At 41.7% G+C, this 18,615-nt stretch overlaps 1 protein-coding gene across 2 annotated transcripts in view; it reads left to right on the plus strand.

Annotated features, from left to right (window-relative positions):
• Positions 1-2,397: 2,397 nt before the first annotated feature.
• The window catches only part of SLC7A8 (solute carrier family 7 member 8), a 56,942-nt gene continuing 40,724 nt past the window's right edge, over positions 2,398-18,615 (plus strand). Inside the window, exons 1-2 of one of the 2 annotated variants that reach the window (XM_060096463.1) lie at positions 2,398-2,873; positions 3,137-3,329. In XM_060096463.1, coding sequence (XP_059952446.1) covers positions 3,179-3,329 — 151 coding nt within the window. In that variant the 5' untranslated portion in view covers positions 2,398-2,873; positions 3,137-3,178. Of the gene's footprint in view, positions 2,874-3,027; positions 3,330-18,615 lie in introns of those variants that run through there. The other variant, XM_060096462.1, reaches the window with a different exon arrangement.

Raw genomic sequence — 18,615 nt, forward strand, 5'->3', positions numbered from 1 at the left:
CTGTTTCCCTCAGAATAAGCTGAGGCATCAGCAAGTAGCTGTAGTGTCCTGGGAAGATCTCAGTGTAAACCACTGATATCCCACTTGTCCAAAGGTGTCTTATCTTTGTCCTCAGGTAAGACATTCTCTGAGCTTCAGCTTCCTAATCTTTAAAATAAGGAAAAATTACAGCCTTGTCTCCCCAAAGTATTTAATGAGGGGGAAAAAAATCAAGATATTGTGCAGAAAACAGTTTGTAGATAATGTACTATTTAAATGTAGACAACAGATTTTAAATTATAAAGGCAAATGTAGAATCGAGTTATGAATAAAAAAGAACTCAGTGTTAAAAATTTAATAACCTGCAGTTAATTATTTCTATAGATTTTTCTCAACATATCTCGCGAAGACTTTTCTCTCCTGCGTTCAATGTGAACCATGTGGAATTTTGACACACTTAGGATTTATTTCACAAAAAGATCCAAACCTGAAGGAAGCCTTATAATATGAATAACTGGTCCTGTTTATTTAGGGGGTGGGGTGGGGAGATTCCTTTTCCACCTTTTACATTGTACCATTAATAGATAATGATAAGCCACTTGTAAGCTCCAAGTGCTAAAGAAAGAGAAATATTAAATTTCAAAAATCCTTTCTTTCCAATTGGGTGTGCTTAATACCATTGCATCCCAAAGTTGTATTTGATCCCACTCTCCCTTTAGCTTCTTAGTTCATACGTTGAGGTGGCTAAAGCTTACCATATTGTGATCAGTTTGCACCAGTTTTGGCAAGAGACCTCAAATTCATCACATTCATGTTTTATCTCATATTATATCTACACCGTTTGAATTGAAACATTACTGAAGGAATTCATGTTTGAGAGCAGAAAGATTATTTGTTTTATAACTTGACATTGAAATTTGAGCAGAAGTCTTCAAACCAGATGGTTGATGCTTTCTGATATTGTCAGGAAAGGCCAAAAGCAATTCAAAATTTTTTCATTTCCCATGACTCATCCCCTCCCATGGAGTTTTGTGCTATATATTCCCTGCTTTGTCTGTTCTTTTTGTTAAAAATCCTTTTTACATCACCACCCTCACTTTTTTTTTTTTTTTTTTTTTTTTTTTTTTTTTGCTGAGGCTTTCAATTTGCTATATCTTGAACTGCAGAAGGAGAAGCCGTTGAACTCCTAACCTTTGAAACCTCTTAATACTTGCTGAGTGGTCAAGGGGCGAAGTGGAAAAGATTGCCAATTGGACTTTACCCCATGTGGAAAAGCCCTTCCTACAATAGCTCAACTATCCCCATTTTAAGGAATTACTTACTTCCCTGAAAATCCAAAATCTTTTGGAACATTCTACAAAAAGTGAGGCCAATTTCTGTACTTAGTGGTCAGCTTGGGGAACTTTATTTTTTAGACCCACTTTAAAATCAAGTGCTTTTGCATAATGTATGTAATACAGATTCAAAATAATTTCATTTTAGACTTACAGTGTTGTCTGCTATATTGCTTCTTGCTGTTTTTTTCAGAGTACTTTGCAATTATAAATAAGTGTCATTGCTCTCACATAAGGCAGTAGTTTCTGGGTAAAATTCTTCACAGAAGCCAAGATACAGTATCAGTATGGAAATAAGTAATCTCTTAACATAAACAATCTGCTTCATGATCAGAGAGGTGCTTATAGCTCCCCACCCCCTCTCCAGTCTGCCTTTCTAATAATTTATAGACGCAAAAGTATTAGAAGCTGTGAAAGGCCCCATTCCACCAGATTTTGTGTCATTCTTTCCTGGGACCAGAGTGGGGGTCTTTTCTTTTTTTCCCCCCTGTTTCAGATAACACTAAATAAGAGCTGCGAACGCTGAGGCTGCCACCTCTTCCGGGTAATTTTGTTTCCACGCTACTCCTCACAGCTGCTCACAATTATACTAAATGAACCTCTTTTCCATTATTCTTAATTCTTTCCATTCCCCTCTCCCACCCTGAATTTCCTCCTGTTTTCAGATACTTGAAGGTAATGTCCCTACAGCCTTCTCTCCTGTATCCTCAAATCTGCCAGACATAAATATTTTAATACATTCGCCAGTGTATTTCTGATGGTACTAAAGTGTCTGCACAACCGGTGCCTTATTTATAAAGCCCACATCTGCTGAAAGACCTGTAATGCTATACCAGCTCATGAACTCTGCCGGAACGGTCGACATGGGAGGATTTTTAATACTTCCACTACTTACAAAGAGAAAGATGGAGAAAAGAGAGCCGATCGATTACAAAGGGAAGTCTTTTAATCCATCTTCTCGGTGATCTTTGGCGGCTGTGTGATGCTATTTACATTGAACAGAAAGGAGGAGACAGAGGATGGATAGGAACGGAGGAGGTGGGGGCGGAGCTAGCTCAGCACATAAAACCCCTCGCTAAAAGGGGAACACGTTCGTTTGTGCCAGAGCCACTCTCCTGTAACCACGGGAGATGGGGCAGTCTGTGCCGTGAGGACGCAGATCGGAAGAAGGCAAACAGGGACAAGAAAACAAGCGAGTCCGAAGAGGACATCTGGAGAAAGCGGAAGGCAGGAGACGGGGAGGGGAAAGCAACACACGCCAGGTGGAAATAGGACCTAGAGCAAACCGGTCGGGTCCACAGTTGTTTCTGGGAGAGAAGAGAGTACCGGAGGATTGCCTTTTTTCCTGTCAGTTAATTAAAACTACTTTTATCCTCATCATAAAAGAAAAGGGTAAGGGGAGGTAAAGACAATCTATTTTCTTAGGGGAAGAGCTGAGGAAAATCCGGACTACCTCTTTGAAGCATCTGAAATAAGCCACTGCCTGGTACACATTGCAGAAAGGTCCTGGTTTCTGAAGAGCTACATCCTTTTTCAGGAGAATTCCAGCCGGAGTAGCTGGTACAGTTCTATTTTTATATTTAAATATCTATGTCTCCCCCCTGCCGCCCCCAGCAACACTTTCCTTGTTTGTAAGCACGAGTGACAAGAAAGTGTGAAGGCAGAGTAGAAATATTTTCATTTTTCTCTTTTATCTGCCTGGGTCTTTTTTTTTTTTTTTTTTTTTTTTAAGAGGGTAGGAGTGGTCCTTATCACATCACGGAAAAGGACATCTCCATTTGAAAGGCTTTCTCTCTAAATATATTTACACCCATATGCATTAGAAAGAGAGAGACCTTTTGGAGGTTGAAATCCTACTGAGAAACATGGAAAAAGGAGCCAGGCACCGAAACAACACTGGAAAGAACCACCCAGGTGGGAGCGAGTCGGAGGCCAGCCCCGAGACTGGTTCTGGAGGGGGCGGAGTGGCCCTGAAGAAAGAGATTGGATTGGTCAGTGCTTGTGGTATCATTGTAGGTGAGTCCAATTCCTTTCCCCACCGACCACTCCTCCCCGTCTGGTGGTCCTCTTGTAGAACCTTAACCCCTCATTCCCCCAACCCCCGTAAAGCACTATTTCTACTTCCTGCTCCCTTAGAAAAGAGTTGTCATTCACCTGTGCTGTAACCTATTCCCACTGGTCAAGTTTGAGAGGTATAGGAAGTGCTGTATGTCATACATCTCTTCCTCCAAACCCGGCTGAGAAGTTCTGTCCAGTGTTCACGGAATGGAGCAAATAGGGGCACACATCTGGCTGATGGTCATTGTTGCCTGGGAGCTTGTTGAAAATATAGGTCTCCGGGCTCCACACTTGAGGGTTCTGATTCAGTTGACTTAAGGTAGGGCTGGGGAACCTAGATTTTTAACAGGCTTTCCTCCAGCCATCTCCTTAGCAGGGTGTGGACTGGCTTTTGAGACATACTTAGTCGCTGTTTCATTGTTTACATTATATGAGACTATGGGCCTAGGGGGTGTGTAATAATAAATATAGCTACAAACAGCAGTATAAGAATGCTTTGCCTTTCTATAGCTTTTACACCTTATATAGCACTTTCTCTTGGCGAAATACCTGTGATAGGGCTGTTATTCCCATTTCAGAGATGAGGAAATAAATTATGGGAGAAAAGAAGAGACCGATTTTGCTTTTCTGTAAATGTGTAGTTGGCAGTTTCTCTCGTTGCTTAATGGAGTCCATGTAACATCCACGTCTCTTAACATCCACGGAAGACCCTGTGAGGTCCTCAAAGGGAAATGGGAATAACTAGAATGGGGAGCCCGGCGGGAGGCTTTGAAACTGGGGGAGCCTGAGTGTCCCCGAGAGTGCCAGTGCAGGCCACTCCAACCCCCTAACTGTACTGTACCGGGCAGGGGGTCCCAAATATGGCTCCATCTCGAGACAACACATATTCCTCTTTCCAGAGAGGCCCTAGAGGTCGATGGGCAATGGGTCATTACTGTCCTCACTCCAGAGGGTGAGAGTTTCTTCTGCTGTCTTTGGTAGAGGGCTTTACCTTTCTCCCAGAGAAAGGGGCATGGGACAGTCAGGCCAGATAGGTTTCTGTGCAGACTTCCTTTTGAAGGCATGTGGTATCCTGGTGCCCACAGCACTTGGATAACCCCATGGTCCTCATGGTAGCACAGAGGCATTTTGGCACCTGAGCAATGGTGGCACTGGAGAACACCCTTGAAATCAAATAAAATCAGTACAATATTCAGATAGTCCTCTTCACCTCTACACCCAGCCTTCATACATCATGGTATCTCCACTCTGCTTTCAAAGTGGAATCCCACTTTATCTAATTCTCTGACTCTGGGAGGTTTTCCAGGCATCTACAGTTTAAGAAAGGTAATGTTATTTTAAACAATTATAGTCATGATTTGAATCTCTCATTACCTTTTCTGTCTCTCCTTTATTTCAATTGCTATAAAAAATGAGATCAGCAAAGTACTCAATATGTATAGCACATGCCAATTTAAGGTCTATAAATAGCCCAGAGCCTGTTACCTCTTTCACCAGTTTGACTGAGAGGATTAAGAATTTTCCCCCTTTGGGAAGGTTCGGTTATATCCACAGACACATACACACAAGCACAATCAGACCTCCTTCCTGCCTCAGCCTTGCTCACCCACCCCTACATATGTGCAGGTATTCAAGAGTAGAGAATATTCTCCTATATACTGAGCTTGTTTTTGTCTCTTTCTTTATCGTTTGTCTAAGACTATGAAGAAATGGGAGTGTCCAGGTATAAGAGGTATAGTTTTAGTTGAATGCTACTACTGATTTGTCCACAGCCTCATGGATAGCACTTCACAGTAAGAATAGTCCCAATGCTCCCATTGGTATTATAGCAACCAGAATAGTAACTCTGGTAGTCTATGGTGAAAAGAGATCCCAAATATGTGATTTCAGAGAAATCAGGATATTTTTCCAAAGTGCAAGAGTCCTTGTACAGTTAATAGTCACGATTGTATCTCCATTTAAGCTGAGACACACATTTCCCCGTTAGGGTGTTGTGGAGACGAAATCCTTTCCATTTCCCCTCCTGTGTGGCTGTTGATTTACAAATGTGCTGAGTAGCTGCCCTGTCCTCTAGAGGGGTTTCCGAGTGGATGACAGTGATTCAAGTTTTTTCAAGACCAAATGCAAAAATAGAAATGGCATTTTTCACATGGAATTCAGTGATCTGGTGTGCACTGTCAACACTGTGGAAGGAAGAGAATTTGAAGGCAAAAAGAGAAAGGAAATTTCCTAAGTTAATCAGGTCATGAGGTATGGGAAAGTAGCAACTGCCTCAAATCTATCTCATATCCAATTGACTTAGAGGGATAAGTTAAACTATGTTTCATAAAACCTCATAAAATTTCACTCACAATCATCATTGATGATTTAAAATAGGAATAGCAAAATGGCAGGTGTTACAAGAATATAAAATGAACTAATAGAAGACTCATGCCCTAGAATTATTTATAATCTGACTGGGGAGATGAGATTTATATACATTAGACAGAGAACATTGAAAATTTATGATATGGTTGAGCTGTGTAAGGAGGACAAAGTTAGGTGAATGGTGAGAAGCACAAAGAGAGAGGAGTTCTCACCCAGAACTAGATTAAGAAGCATCCTGAAGGACATGGAGAAAGATGAAGTAGAGAAGATAATTCTGGGAGTAGACGGAAAATGACTAAACTGTTATTTCCTTGAGCAAAAAAAATGTGTCGCATACGTCTCTGAATCTTTAGTGCTCAGCAGAGTCCCTGACGTGAAACAGTTACTCAAATGATTGTTGAATTTAATTGAGCCTTGGACAAAGATCTGAAGACAGTAGTAATGAAAAGTATTTATCTGAAGGGCTCTTGGGAACCTGGCTTGAAAATCTTTAAGCCAGGGATAATTCCATCAACTTGGAAATGAGGTTGACCTGTTTTTAATTTTTCAACATCACCTCTGCCCTAATCTAACCAGGCTATTGCTCTCCACATACTTGGCCAAGGAAACCTGTTGGCAACAGGTGAACTTAGATTTCTCCATGAATGTGGAGTCACCTCCAAATCTAAGGAGAGTATGAAGGAGCAGCAAAATTCATTAATTGATGCTATCAAAGCTACTGTTAATAGCTGTCATTATTAAACACTTATTATGTGCCAGACGCTGTCCAGTTACCAAACATACATTGTCTTATTTATCCCTCACAATAATCCCGTGTGGTAGGCACTTCTTCGCCCTTTATCCAGATAAGAAAATAGAGGCTCAGAGGGACAAGCAACTTGCTGAAGGTCACACAGCTGAAAAGTATTGAAGACTCAAACATAGAGCTTGTCTGAATCTTGAATCAAGCTTGTAAGCATTGTTCTCTACTCTTTTAATTTTCATGTCCTAAAAGAGGTGTTTTCATTTAGATCCTGGGCAGAGGTCCTTATTTGTTTTTATAGATGAAGCAGTTAGTGTTGCGTCCCAGGCGAGGAAGTGTCCCACTATAAATGAGAACTGAGCAATCGGCTGGGAGTGGAAGAAGGTATCGTTCTGGTACAGCTGCAGGAACACTTGTCGGGGAGCCTGAGGTGCGCTGGCTCAGCTACTGCAGGATGTGATCAGCACAGACCACGCTCCCATTAACTCTCCCACATGCACACCTTTCCTCTCAGGACCAGCATTCTTTGTAGCCATGGTAGAGGCGCCCACAGAGTTCCTGGCTGTTTAGGTCACTTTATATCAGTTATGTATTTAGGTATGTACCCAGAATCTAGGTCTGAAGGCACTAGTTCAGCTACAGAGCCTACAGAAAAGATTCATGATTTGTTAGACCATTTTGTTTTTAGCACAATGTATGTTTATGGGTTACCTTGGTATATTTGCTGCAGAGCAATATTGGATGCAGGTCTAGCTATTAGACCACTCTCTTTCAGCTAACAAGATGTTTAAAATATAGTATTTATTGAGCTCTTACTAAATGCCAGTTCCTGTGCTATAAACTCTTTACATATATTACCTTATTTAATCCTGACTACAGTCCTATGGAAATAGGTATTATAACTCTATTTTATTTTTTAATTAATTAATTAATTTTATTTATTTATTTATGGCTGCATTGAGTCTTCGTCGCTGCACGCGGGCTTTCTCTAGTTGCGGCAAGTGGGGCCTACTCTTCATTGCGGTGTGCGGGCTTCTCATTGCGGTGGCTTCTCTTGTTGTGGAGCACGGGCTCTAGGTGCATGGGCTTCACTAGTTGTGGCACGTGGGCTCTAGAGTGCAGGCTCAGTAGTTGTGGCGCATGGGCTCAGTAGTTGTGTCTCACGGGCTCTAGAGCGCAGGCTCAGCACGTGGGATCCTCCCGGACCAGGGCTCAAACCCGTGTCCCCTGCATTGGCAGGTGGGTTCTTAACCACTGTGCCACCAGGGAAGTCTCTATAACTCTATTTTAAACATGGGGATATTGAGTCACAGAGCTGGGAAGTAACGCTATACCCAGCGGTGTAGTAATAATAATAATAATAATAATACAAGTAGCTACCATTTCCTGAGCACTACTACGCACCCAATTCGTAGTACCTGATCAGTGCTTTATGAATATTCTCATCTAATCCCATGAAATAAGTACTGTGATAGAAAGGATGGGATTGAATGAATAAGTAACTGAACAGTGGCAGAGCCAGGATTCCCATCCAGGTCATTGAACTCTGAAGCCACTGGGCTTAATCAAAATGCTCCACAGCATGGAGCTCAGGGTGGCTGGAACCAGGTATCTTGTTGCTTCGTGCCAGGAACCAGGGAGCTCAAGGAGCAAGCTGGTTGAGCCTGCTACCGGCAGGGCTGCAATATGTTCTCTCAAAGAGCAGAGTTATGCAGAATAAGTGAGTAGCAGGAGACACTTAGGTTAGGGAAAGAAAATAGAAACCCAGCAGGTAAAAAACTATGTTCCAAGAAACAGAACCAAACAGCCCATTCTGTTTAGAAAAGCAGCAACACAAAAACACCCTGTACCCAGATCAGATGACCTTCTCAGAGAGGCCAGCACCATATATATCACTTTTTCTGAATGAAATCGGCTTACTGAAGTGGCACGGAGGTATGGGGCATACTGGGTGAGGCTTTCAAGTTGCCCAGCTACCAAGGTTTTCTGCTTTCCTCTGAGGGTTAATCCAGCAGCACAGCTGCCTGCAAAGAAATGCTTCAGGAATGTCTGTTGTTGCTCTTGTTGTTTGGTTGTTATTTTTTTTGGGGGGGGGTGAGGGGTTATCAAAAAAGCAGGCATGAGCAAATAATCCCAAGAATATATTCTGAACCACCCCAAACAACAGAAAGTTAGGAGTCCATCCCTTCTAATTTTTAACTCCCAGCTGAGCGTACAGAGCGAGAAGGATCATGCCTTGTTCCCCTCCCAGAACCTGCCTGCAAAAGAGCCCTCCCCACCCTCCCCACCCCACCCCCCCACTGGCTCTTCTCCCTGGACATCTGGAATGGCAAAGTGCAGACAGCTCCCTGGCTCAGGGGTAGGGGCTGCTGGTCATAGGATCCGGATCGGCCCATATTTAACATTTCGCAAACACTCATTCAGCATTATGTGCTAGGCCCTGTGCTAAGCACCGGTAAATTTTACTTCTAAGAAGCCAAATTATCTCTCAAGTCTATTTTAAGCTGTTTTATTTATAGAATGAATGAAGTCTGAGCTGAGAAGCTTTATCGATTGCATCTCATCCCTCATCCTTCCACACGGTCATGAGTCTTCCCATTGGTTTGCTCCCTGCTGTAAATATCTTCAGCATTACCAGTGACGTCACTCCTGGGGAGAGGATTTCACATCATGCCTTAAGATGCTCTGGGCAGCCTCACACTGAGCAGCATATTGTGAAGGTCGACAACCCAGAGGGTGTTCCATTGCTGCAGAATTGCTAGTGTACTTTTCTCAGTATATATAGATTTTCAAGGTGTCTGTTTGTACATCTGTGAGATGCGTAAATGCTTTAGCTGCCTCTTTAGAGTACAATTCTGCATAGGGTGTTTACTCAGCAGCTGATACAGCCAGGTCAGGTTGCCTTAGGGATAAGGAGGCATTTGTTAAGTGGGCCCTGATGCTGGAAGTAGGAAGCACAGAATGAATTTTTCCATGATTTGTGTCAGCATGTTGTGGAAAGGGAGGAACCATTGATGATATCACAGAACAGGAAGAGCTTTGGAGATAGTCCTGGATTTTTAAACTACTTCCCTATTTACAAGCTTGGTAACCTGGAACAAGTTAATTATCAGTAAAATAGAAATTTCTTGTTGAGTATTAAAATAAAGCTGGTAGGGCTTCCCTGGCGGTGCAGTGGTTGAGAGTCCGCCTGCCGATGCAGGGGACACGGGTTCGTGCCCCGGTCTGGGAAGATCCCACATGCCGTGGAGTGGCTGGGCCCATGAGCCATGGCCGCTGAGCCTGCGCGTCCAGAGCCTGTGGTCCGCAACAGGAGAGGCCACAGCAGTGAGAGGACCGCGTACCGCAAAAATAAATAAATAAAATAAAATAAAATAAAATAAGGCTGGTATCCTATGGTATATGTTCAGTAAATATTAGTTTCGTTCTCTCCTTTAAGCTCATCGTCCACCACCTCCTCTTCCCCCAATCCCCACTCCCACCCCACCTCCACACTCACTAATTCTGGTTTAGAAACGTAGATTAGATTAGGTTGATTGGGTGATGAGAAGAACTGGCAAATTCAGCCCAAGTCTGACCTGTTTATCAAGCAGCCAATGCTTTTCCTTTTCTCTCTGTTGACTTGAGTCTACTTACTCATCAGCTTCTTGTGCTTCCCTGTTCCAGGAAGCTTTCTTTGAACAGCCTCCTCCGGTGACCTTTTCCATCCCTAACATCTTGTCATGAGTCACAGTTGCGCTCATGCAACTTCTGCTCTCCCTGGTGGTGTCCACATGCATCATGTTCACTTCTCCACACGATTCCCTGAGGGCAGGGACTGAGTCTTTCTCATTTTCACATCCCCGTGTATTCAGCCTGGCACAGGGTAAGTGCTTAGAAAGTATTCGTTGAAAAATAGCAGTCAGTCTAAGCCAGATCATACATTAGAGACCTGTCTGCCAGCAACGTGAATATGCTTTATTTTTTTGGCTGCATTCGGGATCTTAGTTCCCTGACCAGGGATCGAACCTGCGCCCTCTGCAGTGGAAGCATGGACTCTTAAACACTGGACCGCCAGGGAAGTCCCTGAATATGCTTAACAATACCGTACACTTAAAAATGGTTAAGGTGGTAAATTTAATGTTGTGTGCTGAAAAAATATTTTTTTAGCTTAAAAATGAGTTATTCCCATAAACAATAAATTTTTGCACTTAGCAAAAAACAAACAAAACACCAAGCACCCAAATCTCATTTAAGTTCAGATTTGAAAAGGACTTTAGGAATTAACCAGATGATGACAGGCTTATCCCAACCTTGGCACTATTACCTTTTGGGCCAGATACTTTGTTGTTTTGGGGGGCTGTCCCATGCAGCATCCCTGGCCTCTACCCATTAGATGCCAGTAGCACTGCCTCCCCAGTTGTGACAGCCAAAAATGTCTCCAGACACTACCAATTGTCCCCTGAGGGTGGGGAGATGGTGCAGAATTGCCGCTGGATGAGAACCACTGAGGTAGACAAAGCCTCTCACTGCTGGTGCCTGGTTTCCCAACCAGACAAGGAGATGCTGGAAGCCTGATATGAATCCTTAATGGTCATTTTTGAGGGCTCAGCACTCTTAGCCCCTCAGGCCAGGATGCCTGTCTTTCAATGGCTGGTGGGTGGTGGTTGGCTCCATCTATTATGTTAAAAGTCCATGTGTGAACAAGTACTTCCCAATTACCTTTCGAAGCAAGCATGTACAGAGTGGGTGCTCAATAAATACTTTTTGAGATGTAATTACCTGTTGGCCACCCACCTGTGGCATCTAAAAATTGTACCCAGACAATGCTTCATGGTCCTGGCTCTGCAGTGCTATTTCAGAGCCAAACTTCCAAAACAAGACCATTATTGGTGTCTTCTAGAGATTATCTCTATCCCTACTGCTATAAATCCTAGTAGCTTCTTATATTTGCTGGCATTAAACAGATTATAAAGTGTTTCCATGCATGTGTGATCACCTTTCATCCCCACAACAACCCTGTGAGGTAGGCAAGGAGGGAGCAAGTATTCCCATTTAACAGATGAAGCAGAGGCTCTCAGAAAAATTCAGGTCACACGGCTTATGAGTGGCAAAGCAAGAACTCAATGGCTCCTCCGACTCTAAGTCTAGCACCCATTTCACTCTTTAGCATGGAATCCAAACCAGCAGGGTCCTAGAGCGCCTTCCACATCTCTGTTCGGCAGGAGATGGCAACACCACAGGGTGTGTGTCGGAGTCTTGATCAGCCGTCACCCTGAGGTAGCTGTTTGTACAATCCTGATGGGAAGTGGACACAGGGTGAGAAGCATGGTGAGATTCCAGGCCTGCCATGAGGATCAAAGCCTGGCCTCGATATGCTGACACTGCTTCCATGCTGTTCCCCTAGTTCTGAAAAGCCTGAGACCCTTCCAGCCACTTTGTGGGAGAAGCACAAAGAAGGTTCACCTTGGCTTTCTCTGGATATCATAGAAAAGGACAGAACCTCCAAGGGCCAGGAGAAGCTCTGGCTAGATTCCAAGACGAGCATGAGTCAGTAGGGAAGGCCAAAGCCTTTTGGATTTGAGAGTCTCTTGGGCATTAGAAGTCTGTAATTCCATGCCCTAGGAAATTCTTTGATGACTACAGCCTTCTAGCATGGACAGGCCTGGAAGTGAGTAAGGCCTTAATAGGAATCACATAAGTATTTGCCCACAGGTGAAGTCATCAGTTATTCATGGCAAATGTGGATTTTCTCAATTCCAGCAGTTTTTCTAGTGACAACTTGCTCACTGATACAACTTGTCCCCTTTTTAATGGAGTGGTTCACTTGGCTTTTCTTTGCCAGAACAAGCCAAGCTGGACCTCATTGTCCAGGCACTCTAGGACTGATTTTTCACTAAAGAAGATCTATGTGATGAGACGGTTATTTTCCCAATTGGGGTGGATGAAAGAGAGGATTGAAACCCTGACCTCCAGTACCTTGGCTCTACCAGACAGTTGGGCATCTCATTCTTGAATGGCTTTGTAGCTGATGAGTCTAAGAGGAAAACAATGAAGAAAAAAAATCTCTGCCATAATCAACTTTCTTCCAACCTCTCATCAAGAAAGGTTCATAGCCAAGGTAGAAAAGCCCTTTCCCAGTTCTCCTTTTTCTTTTTTTTTTTTAATAAATTCATTTATTTTATTTATTTATTTCTGGCTGTATTGGGTCTTCGTTGCTGCACGTGGGCTTTCTCTGGTTGTGGGGAGAGGGGCTACTCTTCTTCGCGGTGCGTGTGCTTCTCATTGTGGTAGCTTCTCTTGTCGCAGAGCCTGGGCTCTAGGCGCACGGGCTTCAGTAGTTGGGGTGCGCGGGCTTCATTGGTTGGGGTGCGCGGGCTTAGTTGCTCCGCAGCTCGTGGCAGCTTCCCAGACCAGGGCTCGAACCTGTGTCCTCTGCATTGGCAGGCGGATTCTTAACCACTGCGCCACCAGGGAAGCCCCCAGTTTTCCTCTTTCAAAGCCACTCCAGATAACCCTCATTTGGACAGTGTAAAGTCTAAAAACCCTGCAGTTAAGGTGTGTGTTCTGTAATTTCTAGAGGAGAGGCAGCTTGGAGTAGGAGGAACCCTTGGGCCAGGAGTCCAAGGTCATGCCTCTGGTTCAGGCCTTGCTACCTATGCAGTATGTGACTTTGATCAAAGCTCTTCGCCTCTCTGAACCTCAGTCTTTGCAAAGGTAAATAGGGATGATAGTGCCTGACCTGTGCACCCAAGAAAGTAGCTGTGAGAATCAAGTAAGGTAATGGACATGAACATTATGTAAATCATCATTGAACGTGGTATTGCAGTAGAAGGAAAGAATCAGATCTGTGTTCCAGTTCTTTAATAAGCATCTTCTGTGAACCATTCTCATTGCCTATAGGGTGGAGCATGTAAAATTGACAATTTTCAGGGAAAAGCTTAAGGCTGTGAAAGAAGATTTAGGTTCTAATCCAGTTACTACTAACTTACCCTGTGATTTAGGCAAATAACTACCTCTCTGGGTCTCAGTTTCTTCATCTGTAAAATAGGGATAATAATACCTCCCTCATTTTCTCCATTTGGAAAAATGAGAATAATAGTTGCCCCACTTTCTTTCCCCATAAATTGGAGATGGTAACAGTAGCCAGTCTACTCAGCAGTGAAATGAGTAGGTTGCTTTACTCATTTGCCTACAGTACACACTTGACATATTTCAAAGCTTTTGGAGGCTCCATATAAACAGGTATATTAAATTGCTCTGTGGAGATCATTTCTAGATTGACATCAGACATCATTTACTTGGTAAATATTTATAGAGTGTTTACTATGTGACATTTCACAGGTAAGCAATACAGTTTCTGCTTTCACAGAGCTTGCAGTCTTAGTGGGGGAGATATATATTAATCAAATAATTACACTAAAGATTGTATATAATAGGCATCACTTTTTAAATTTTTATTTTTTATTAATTTAATTTTATTTTTTATACAGCAGGTTCTTATTAGTTATCTATTTTATACATATTAGTATATATATGTCAACTCCAATCTCCCAATTCATCCCACCACTCCACCCACCGCCCCCCCCACCACTTTCCCCGCTTGGTGTCCACACATTTGTTCTCTACATCTGTGTCTCTATTTCTGCCCTGCAAACTGGTTCATCTGTACCATTTTTCTAGGTTCCACATATATGCATTAATATACGATATTTGTTTTTCTCTTTCTGACTTACTTCACTCTGTATGACAGTCTCTAGATCCATTCACGTCTCAACAAATGACCCAATTTCGTTCCTTTTTATGGCTAATATTCCATTGTATATATATACCACATCTTCTTTATCCATTCGTCTGTCGATGGGCATTTAGGTTGCTTCCATGACCTGGCTATGGTAAATAGTGCTGCAATGAACATTGGGGTGCATGTGTCTTTTTTTTTTTTTTTTGCATTTGCCTGCAATTTGGTCAAATAATATATATTTTTTTAACATCTTTATTGGAGTATAATTGCTTTACAATGGTGTGTTAGTTTCTGCTTTATAACAAAGTGAGTCAGTTATACATATACATATGTTCCCATATCTCTTCCCTCTTGCGTCACCCTCCCTATCCCACCCCTCTAGGTGGTCACAAACCACCGAGCTGATCTCCCTGTGCAATGCGGCTGCTTCCCACTAGCTATCTATTTTACATTTGGTAGTGTATATATGTCCATGCCACTCTCTCACTTTGTCACAGCTTACCCTTCCCCCTCCCCATATCCTCAAGTCCATTCTCTAATAGATCTGTGTCTTTATTCCCGTTTTACCCCTAGGTTCTTCATGACGCGTGTGTCTTTTTGAATTATGGTTTTCTCTGGGTATATGCCCAGTAGTGGGATTGCTGGGTCATATGGTAATTCTATTTGTAGTTTTTTAAGGAACCTCCATACTGTTCTCCATAGTGGCTGTATCAATTTACATTCCCACCAACAGTGCAAGAGGGTTCCCTTTTCTCCACACCCTCTCCAGCATTTGTTGTTTGTAGATTTTCTGATGATGCCCATTCTAACTGGTGTGAGATGATACCTCACTGTAGTTTTGATTTGCATTTCTCTAATCATTAGTGATGTTGAGCAGCTTTTCATGTGCTTCTTGGCCATCTGTATGTCTTCTTTGGAGAAATGTCTATTTAGGTATTCTGCCCATTTTTGGATTGGGTTGTTTGTTTTTTTTGATATTGAGCTGCATGAGCTGTTTATATATTTTGGAGATTAATCCTTTGTCTGTTGATTCTTTTGCAAATATTTTCTCCCATTCTGAGTGTTGTCATTTTGTCTTGTTTGTAGTTTTCTTTGCTTTGCAAAAGCTTTTAAGTTTCATTAGGTCCCATTTGTTTATTTTTGTTTTTATTTCCATTACTCTAGAAGGTGGATCAAAAAAAATCTTGCTGTGATTTATGTCAAAGAGTGTTCTTCCTATGTTTTCCTCTAAGAGTTTTGTAGTGTCTGGTCTTACATTTAGGTCTCTAATCCATTTTGAGTTTATTTTTGTGTATGGTGTTAGGGAGTGTTCTAATTTCATTCTTTTACATGTAGCTATCCAGTTTTCCCAGCACAACTTATTGAAGAGACTGTCTTTTCTCCATTGTATATCCTTGCCTCCTTTCTCATAGATTAGTTGACTGTAGGTGCGTGGGTTTATCTCTGGGCTTTCTATTCCGTTCCATTGATCTATATTTCTGTTTTTGTGCCAGTACCATATCGTCTTGATTACTGTAGCTTTGTAGTATAGTCTAAAGTCAGGGAGTCTGGTTCCTCCAACTCTGTTTTTATCTCTCAAGACTGCTTTTGTTATTCGGGGTCTTTTTTGTCTCCATACAAATTTTAAGATATTTTGTTCTTGTTCTGTAAAAAATGCCACTGGTAATTTGATAGGGATTGCATTGAATCTGCAGATTGCTTTGGGTAGTATAGTCATTTCCACAATATTGATTCTTCCAGTCCAAGAACATGGTATATTTCTCCATCTGTTTGTGTCATCTTTCATTTCTTTCATCAGTGTCTTAGTTTCCTGAGTACAGGTCTTTTACCTCCTTAGGGAGGTTTATTCCTAGGTATTTTATTCTTTTTGTTGCAATGGTGAATGGGATTGTTTCTTTAATTTCTCTTTATGATCTTTTGTTGTTAGTGTATAGGAATACAAGAGATTTCTGTGCATTAATTTTGTATCCTGCAACTTTACCAAATTCATTGATTAGCTCTGGTAGTTTTCTGGTGGCATCTTTAGGATTCTCTATGTATAGTATCATGTCATCTGCAAACAGTGACAGTTTTACTTCTTCTTTTCCAATTTGTATTCCTTTTATTTCTTTTTCTTCTCTGATTGCCATAGCTAGGACTTCCAAAACTGTGTTGAATAATACTGGCGAGAGTGGACATACTTGTCATGTTCCTGATGTTAGAGGAAATGCTTTCAGTTTTTCACCATTGAGAACAATGTTTGCTGTGGGTTTGTCATACATGGCCTTTATTATGTTGAGGTAGGTTCCCTCTATGCCCACTTTCTGGAGAGTTTTTGTCATAAATGGGTGTTGAATTTTTCAAACACTTTTTCTGCATCTGTTGAGATGATCATATGGTTTTTATTCTTCAATTTATTAATATGGTGTATCACAGTGATTGATTTGAGTATATTGAAGAATCCTTGCATCCCTGGGATAAATCCTACTTGATCATAGTGTATGATCCTTTAATGTGTTGTTGGATTCTGTTTGCTAGTATTTTGTTGAGGATTTTTGCATCTATATTCATCAGTGATATGGGTCTGTAATTTTCTTTTTTTGTAGTATCTTTGTCTGGTTTTGGTATGAGGGTGATGGTGGCCTCATAGAATGAGTTTGGGAGTGTTCCTTCCTCTGCAATTTTTTTTTTTTTAATTTGGCTGCATTGGGTCTTCATTGCTGCGTGTGCGCTTTCTCTAGTTTTGGTGAGCAGGGGCTATTCTTCGTTGTGGTGAGTGGGCTTTTCGTTGCGGTGGCTTCTCTTGTTGCAGCGCACAGGCTCTGGGCACGCGGGCTTCAGTACTTGTGGCTCGCAGGCTCTAGGGTGCAGGCTTGGCAGTTGTGGCACACAGGCTTCGTTGCTCCGTGGCATGTGGGATCTTCCCGGACCAAGGCTCGAACCCGTGTCCCCTGCACTGGCAGGCAGATTTTTAACCACTGTGCCACCAGGGAAGTCCCCTTTGCAATTTTTTGGAAGAGTTTGAGAAGGATGGGTGTTAGCTCTTCTCTAAATGTTTGAGAGAATTCCCCTGTGAAGCCATAATTTCCTGGACTTTTGTTTGTTGGAAGATTTTTAATCACAGTTTCAATTTCATTACTTGTGATTAGTCTGTTCATATTTTCTATTTCTTCCTGGTTCAGTCTTGGAAGGTTATACCTTTCTAAGAATTTATCCATGTCTTCCCGGTTGTCCATTTTATTGGCATAGGGTTGCTTGTAGTAGTCTCTCAGGATGCTTTGTATTTCTGCAGTGTCTGTTGTAACTTCTCCTTTTTCGTTTCTAATTTTATTGATTTGTGTCCTCTCCCTCTTTTTCTTGATGAGTCTGGCTAAAGGTTTATCAATTTTGTTTATCTTCTCAAAGAACCACCTTTTAGTTTTATTGATCTTTGCTATTGTTTTCTTTGTTTCATTTATTTCTGCTCTGATCTGTATGATTTCTTTCCTTCTGCTAACTTTGGGCTTTGTTTGTTCTTCTTTCTCTACTTCCTTTAGGTGTAAGGTTAGATTGTTTATCTGAGATTTTTATTGTTTCTTGAGGTAGGCTTGTATTTCTATAAACTTCCCTCTTAGAACTGCTTTTGCTGCATCCCATAGGTTTTGGATCATCATGTTTTCATTGTCATTTGTCTCTATGTCTTTTTTGATTTCCTTTTTGATTTCTTCAGTGATCTCTTGGTTATTTAGTAACGTATTATTTAGCCTCCATGTGTTTGTGTTTTTTACGTTTTTTTCCCTGTAATTGATTTCTAATCTCATAGTGTTGTGGTCAGGAAAGATGCCTGATATGATTTCAGTTTTCTTAAATTTACCGAGGCTTGATTTGTGACCCAAGATGTGATCTATCCTGGGAATGTTCCGTGTGCACTTGAGAAGAAAGTGTAATCTGCTGTTTTTGGATGGAATGTCCTATAAATATCAATTAAATCTATCTGGTCTATTGTGTCATTTAAAGCTTGTGTTTCCTTATTAATTTTCTGTCTGGATGATCTGTCCGTTGGTGTAAGTGAGGTGTTAAAGTCCCCCACTATTACTGTGTTACTGTCAATTTCCTCTTTTATAGCTGTTAGCATTTGCCTTATGTATTGACGTGCTCCTATGTTGGATACATATATATTTATAATTGTTATATCTTCTTCTTGGATTGATCCCTTGATCATTATGTAGTGTTCTTCATTGCCTCTTGTAACATTCTTTATTTTAAAGTCTATTTTAGCTGATATGAGTATTGCTACTCCAGCTTTCTTTTCACTTCCATTTGCGTGAAATATCTTTTTCCATCCCCTCACTTTCAGTCTGTATGTGTCCCTAGGTCTGAAGTGGGTCTCATGTAGACAGCATATATACGGGTCTTGTTTTTGTATCCATTCAGCAAGCCTGTGTCTTTTGGTT

Source organism: Mesoplodon densirostris, chromosome 4, assembly GCF_025265405.1.
Source record: "Mesoplodon densirostris isolate mMesDen1 chromosome 4, mMesDen1 primary haplotype, whole genome shotgun sequence".
Lineage (NCBI taxonomy): Eukaryota > Metazoa > Chordata > Mammalia > Artiodactyla > Ziphiidae > Mesoplodon > Mesoplodon densirostris.